General features: G+C 47.0%; 2 protein-coding genes across 2 annotated transcripts; one reads left to right on the forward strand and one right to left on the reverse strand.

The window, feature by feature from the left end:
* Positions 1–1,182: 1,182 nt before the first annotated feature.
* Positions 1,183–2,407, reverse strand: LOC127751394 (uncharacterized). The gene is made up of 3 exons (XM_052274882.1): positions 1,998–2,407; positions 1,309–1,617; positions 1,183–1,190 (listed from the first exon to the last, which is right to left on the reverse strand). Exons 1-3 carry the CDS (start codon positions 2,182–2,184, stop codon positions 1,183–1,185), a joined length of 504 nt encoding a protein of 167 aa, XP_052130842.1. The 5' UTR covers positions 2,185–2,407.
* Positions 2,408–3,159: 752 nt separating this feature from the next.
* LOC113206152 (uncharacterized) lies at positions 3,160–5,143 on the forward strand. The gene is made up of 2 exons (XM_026422093.2): positions 3,160–3,302; positions 3,465–5,143. Exon 2 carries the CDS (start codon positions 3,518–3,520, stop codon positions 4,913–4,915), a length of 1,398 nt encoding a protein of 465 aa, XP_026277878.1. The 5' UTR covers positions 3,160–3,302; positions 3,465–3,517; the 3' UTR covers positions 4,916–5,143.
* Positions 5,144–6,384: the final 1,241 nt, after the last annotated feature.

Here is a 6,384-nt window from a genome sequence, read left to right on the forward strand (position 1 = left end):
TATAGTGGTTACAGAAGTTTATGTGCTTGTCTGTCCAGATACCAGTCAATATATTAGCTGACTCAGCGAATCTTTTTTTTCCGTGGTGTAAAATGGTTCCGATCGGTGAGACACGCTCTTGCACCAGCAGTGACCGATTCCACATGCACCGGTGTCGATGGGGTGTGAACTGCGAGTTGCCTCCCTCCCAGGCGGATTCTTATATAGGGCTGACCGGGAGGGAGGGGGCATAAAACCGGCCTTTAACCGGAGCCCCGTAGATAGGATTTTCTGAACGCGCCACAGATCCACACGTCGTAACAAAATCAATTTTAATTAATTATGTAATTTGTCCTTTAAACTTCTATTTTAAGGGGATCGGTCGGGGCCCGTAACTACCTGCCGCCTGCACCTACCGGTCGGCATCTGCCGCAGAGTGAAGCCCAGAAGGCGTGGGGTGAGGCGGAGGGTCTCCACCAGGGAGCGACTCACGATGTCCTCCCCAGGAACCATGGAGATGGCGGCGCCCTCCGGCCGAGACTGTACACCCGCCGCCCGAAACAAAGCTTTGAGAAGTGCTGGCTATGGCTGTGCTCTTCAGATTCAAGAGTAGACACAGTTAAAACCTTACAAAGAAAAATGCCAGATCTAAAAATTTGGAATTTTGCTTTGTAAAGTTTTAACTGTGATGAGGTCAGTTTTCATCCCGCGTGTGTAATTTGATAGCCACGCACATTGTCTCCGAAGGATTTGTATCCTTCGGGCAGAGGGATGTGCCGGTGCGCCGGTGCGGGTCGTAGTACCTGTCGTGAAACGAAGATGGTCGTCGGCTGACCCTCGGGAGGTGGCCGCCAAGTCTCGCAGGCCGGCTGGAAGACGTCGGCGCCGCGCTCCCAGCGCCCCGCGCCCGCCGGCCATCTGTCCAGCTCGGAGGCCGCGCCGCTGCCGCCCTCTCCCCCGCAGGACGTGAACCCCGAGTACAGGATGGTGGTGCCGTCCGGGGCGGTGAGAGCGACGCGAACCTGTGCGGGGCAGGAGAGCGGGGGCGGGGCAGCCAGCCGTTTGTCTTGAACTTCAGCAACCTGCCAGGAAAACTTACCCACCGGAAAGGCAAGTGCGTACATGTCACACACTTGTAGGTGCTCGAATGCCCATTCGCACACTTCAGAGATTAACTGTGTGAATTTCGTTTTCCTTTGAAATTCACACACCTACGAAAGTGTGCGACATTCAAACACTTGGGTTTCCGTTGTTGTAGGCTGGCTGCAGCGGGCGGTTGAACCTGCTCTTTCAAACTGCTTGCCTCCACAGGAAACGCAAAACGCAAACCCCTTACCTCGAACACGCACGCCGGGAGGACGTACTTGGCGAAGCTCTGCACCAGCCGCAGCCCGGCGGGCTCGTCCTGCGGCGCGGAGGCGACCCACACCAGCGTGCGCACGCCCAGGGCAGAGACCAGCCGGGCCGGCCAGCGCCAGCCGTCCAGCTGCGCCGCATCCTCCACGAGGACCAGCGCCAGGGTGTTGTGCCGCGCCAGGCTCAGCCGGGCTATCCAGGGGTACTTGAGCCCCGCGTCCACCAGGACCACCGCGGCCGGCGGCAGGCCCGCGAGCAGGCACCCCAGCCAGCGGGCGCGGCCTAACAAATAAGGTACCAACATGCCAGGCGCGGATTAAGGGGTCGTCTCTAGAGAGCCGCCTGAAAGGTAGGCAATTTGCGCCACAAAACCCCTGTATGTAGGCAACCGACAGTGCACCCCCCCCCCCTGTCAGCCGGACCTTAATCCGCCCCCGCTACATGCATGGGTTGCAGGGGCTTTGTAGGTCGAATTGTGTCCACCTTAGGCAACTGTATAGAGGGGGCAAGGGAAGGGAGGAAACTCCTCCCCAACTCCCCTACTACGAGCCCTTTTCGCATCGCACTTCTGCCGCTAGTCGTGTAATAGAAGATTTCCTCCCGAAGCAATGCGTGGTAGAATCCTCGCTCACGCCAGCGTCGCCCTGCTCGCGGGGACGCACCTGTGACGTAGAGCTGCGGCGGGTACCCGTCGGTGGTCGCCAGGTGCGGGCTGAGCATCGCCAGGGCCAGGTCGCAGGTCTGCTGCTCGACTTCTGGTAGAGGGGCACCCTCGGGGACGGAAGCGCCCACCCGGACGAGCAGCAGCGCCGCCACCGTGGAGAGCAGCGCGGTGAGCGGGATACCCATAACACGACAGGTTTACGCTATTTTACGCAATTATTTTGTTTTTGAAAACGTCTCTCTGCTGGATGACTGGGTCCATGTAGTCTCATCAGACTTACTTAGTACGTAGAGTGCCGGCCGGAAACTACGAAGCAAAGGTATGTGAAATGTCGCGGCGAAATATTGCTGTATTGAACGGCCGGCGCATGTGACATTTGCTTTGTGATTGACGGTGTTTGCGATGGGCAGTATCTCGATCTTCGCCTTCCCTGATGTTTGCAAGAGTTATTGGGTATACTATGGTTCGGGCCCCGTTTGGTACTCTGCCGCTCCTCTCCGGTAGCGCCAATGCACCTAAATGTGTTACTATTTGTGTGAATTGGTACGCGCATATTGAAGCAATTGAAGCACATTCAATGCGATGGCGCTTCCGGTGCCAGGGGTGTGGGGGCGGGGGCAGTCCACGCCTGCTTAACGTTGCGCTGTATTTAACAGCATTTAATGTGCATTTAGTGTGCACTACGCGCATTTAATGCGTCGACATGTGTCACCTCTTGTGTGCATTTCTATATGCGCATTGAAGCGCATTTCATGCTCTGGCGCTTCTGGGGTAGGCAACCCAGCTCACATCATAGTATGTTAGGCTGCCAGGCTATGCAGAAGGTTGCATACAAGGTGCCTGGAAAGCAACCGGAAAAGTTCGAGTTTCCAACACGCTGTCTCAGCTTCATTTTGATAGGTACAAATATTGAAACGTGAACTGCTCACTGTTGGTTCTATTATTGTTATTTTTTTTTTTTTTTTAACCTTGGGTGATAATTTCTCCAAATGCGCCAAACGCATTAAGTGCTCTTTAATTAATAATGCGCGTAGAAATGCACATAAAAGTTGACACATTAATGCGTCACCAATGTGTCACCTTTAATGTGCATTTATGTGTGCATTTGGTGCATTGAAGTTGAAGCGCTTTTACGCTTTGGCGCTTCAGAGCTGTCTCCTTTCGTACCTTGCGTTATTTGCAGATTACATTATTGCCCCGCTTGTTTTCATGTGTTGTTGTTGTTGCTGTTGTTTGTTGGTTTTGAAACTTTGAAACGAATTAAATCTCAAGTGTGCTCTGCTATTCATTTGGATTCTGTTGGGTCAGTAAAAGAAATGATTTATTATTTACCAGTTTTATGTTCAGAACATATATCATTCATTTTGTGGAATTATTGGGTTATACACTACAACCAGGCTGTTGAGGTTAATTTACTTGTGTTGCAATGACATCTGAGCCGTTTTCATTTTGTGTTTCATGACAGGTCCATCATTAATAAAACAGCATAGGACACCAGGCTGTACTTCATTTTTCTCCATGTCTCAAACCAAGAAACGCAGAGTATATAAATGTGAGGGCAGTGTGTATAAATGTGAGCATTGCTCTCTGACTTTCACTGTCAAATCAAACCTTAATCGTCATCAAGCACAATGCTACCAAAATCCCATGAGAGCTGCTGGCAGCAGGGATTTTCCATGCTATGACTGTGGCGCTGTGTTTTCTAGAGCAGACAATTTGAGATCACACAAAGTTCAAAGAAAATGTAGCAAGGAGTTTGAGAGCTCTGCACCTGATTTAATTGAAGAGAGTCTAGAAATGATGTCTTCTGTGCAGCACAAGTCTCCTCCACATGTAAGCATTGCTGAAACAATCAAGAAATCAAGACCATGCTTTATAGATGGATGTACCTCAAAACTTTTGCCTAGAGCAAGTCTTTCTAGCCATCTTAAAAGTTGTCATCCTGATCTTAAAATTAATGATCCTGTTTACTTTGAGTTTCCTAGCATGACTGAGTTCATGCAGTGGAAAAGGGAAGAGGAGGAGAGAATGTCTTGCTCTTTCTATTCAAAGAAAGGGCAAGGAACATCTGTCCAAATTTATCACTGCCAGTTTAGTAGTGACATAGGTGAAGCACATCCCGCTAACAAGTCTTCTCAAAAATCTTTTCAACCAAGCATCCAATCTACTAAAGCTTGTATAGCTAAAGTTAAGGTTTCTATTTTGTTGGATAAAATCTTGGTTCAGTACCATCCTACTCATATCCATATAAAAAATTCTGTAAACATCACCAAACCCCAATCTTTCTCAGACGAAGACATTTTAGTTCCATCGACTCATGAACAAGATGTAGGCTCCAGGGAAGATCTGTCTGCACCCTCTCAACCAATTCTTGAGAGACATGCTAAAGGAATGCTACTTCCTGACGATTGTGCTGAAGAAATTCTAGAAAATACCTGGTGCTTTCAGTCTGAAACCTGTCAGTCTACAAAGTATCTTGTTGTAAGATGTGAGAAGGATTGTAAATCGGATCATTGCTATTCAAAATGTCAATCAGAGGCATGCCAAGGACTTTGCGCTCATATGTATTCATGTAGCTGTAATGATAGTCACCCTCTGTGCAAACACTTACATAAATTACATTCTTTGTTGGTCAAATATCAAATTTATCCTGAAGATGAGCTGGAAAGAAATCAGTCCGGTATGTCTGCTGATGATTATGGAGCAGAAAATATTATGTCTGAAACCAGTCTATTAAATGTTGTTAATAATTTTGATTGTACCAGATTAGAACATAACACCGAACTACTCATTAATTTTCTTAATTTAGCTAAAGCTGGTCAAGTTTCAGATGACATTCTTTATGATGTCGATACGTCCCTGAATGTCATTGCTCTCAAACTCAAAGATCTCTTTGAGATAAAAGATCAATATTGATAGCTGAACCTTGCATTCTGAGGGGTTTTATCAGTTTTGTCCATCGTACTATTTGCCTCATTTTTTGATATTTATCAGTGTTTCATGGACACTTGTTGATTTTATCATTGAAGTACCAGATCAGACATACATAGTTTATCTATCTACTCATATATGTGATGCAACATTATTTTAATACTTGGCAATTGAACTTGATGAATGTTGAAATAAAATTATGAGACTATACAAGTTTTCGGATGTGTCGTAATTTTGATCACATTACTATCCATTTGTCGAACTCTGTTGACAGATCTAGTTCGAAATAGAGTGGGGTGTAAGGAATAATAGTCATCAGAGGCGGAAACTGATGTTGGCTCTTAAAACCATGCCCATAGGAGGAATTTGAGCACTGACTGTCAGCATGACATCATAATGGTCCCTTATTGGAGGCGGCTCCGATCCGATTGTCCGAAGCTCGATTGTCCGTAAGTTATTTCATTTACCCTTTTCCAGGCCCGGAACTGCAGTTAGGCACCAATTTCTCTAGTTTAGTAAATAAAATAAATAAAGTAGTTGATTACATTATGTTATTTCATTTGGCATAGTTGTTGAAATAAGAGCTGGAAAAGGGTCATAGGGGACCTCCCAAGCACGCCAATGACACTCCCACGACAAATACGATTCGTCTCCAAACGTCGTGTACACGGGCCTGCTTTTGCTTGGGAGGAGTCGCCTTCGCCCCAGGATCCTGGACCTCGCCGCCCCCGACGTAGGCGTCATCGTAAGCCGCGCGCTCCGCAGTGCTTCCGGTGCTTTGTGCAACGCTGGGCACGCCGCACAAGTTGTAAGTTATATTTTTTGAGGCCGAGTAAATGATACCCGTGATGTAAACTTGGCTCACTGTCAACTTTGTTGAAAAGGTGTTGAATAGGTACACTCCTCCATTCCATGCAGTTTGTTAGATACTCTTGTATGTCATTATTTGCTAATGGGTTAACTGTCATGTTTTATCCTATATCATATATTTTACTCAATATTATTCTCGTGGAACAGAAACCTTTTTCACTTTCTGGTTGGGGTGCAAACCGAGTGGTACTATCCCCCAAACAATCAATCAATGTGCGTTGCAGCTAATTTGCAGCTGCCCCTTCGTATACTTAATGCTTGTTTCCCATGCCAAATTAGTTATTTGAAAGACCATGGACACTTAGAGACGTATGGGGGGGGAGGCATTTAAAAGTGTATTGTATGAGTAAATTATATGTAATTAAAAGTTGGTGAGCGCTAAAAGTACCGTTTAATATGATTGCAGGAACTTGGCCCAGAAATGTTCTTGACATGATCAAAGAAGTCTGTGGAGTCATTTTACCCAAAATAATAGGTGAGTTGACATGACAGTAACCAACGCTGGTCCAATTTTTGTCTACGACTCTATGAGGAGCTTCCTTTCGTGTGCATCAAAGGGTGGTTTTTGATGTTTTTTTTGTGTT

The sequence above is a fragment of the Frankliniella occidentalis genome, unplaced genomic scaffold (genome assembly GCF_000697945.3).
Source record: "Frankliniella occidentalis isolate FOCC.00 unplaced genomic scaffold, Focc_3.1 Scaffold460, whole genome shotgun sequence".
Taxonomy (NCBI): Eukaryota; Metazoa; Arthropoda; class Insecta; order Thysanoptera; family Thripidae; genus Frankliniella; species Frankliniella occidentalis.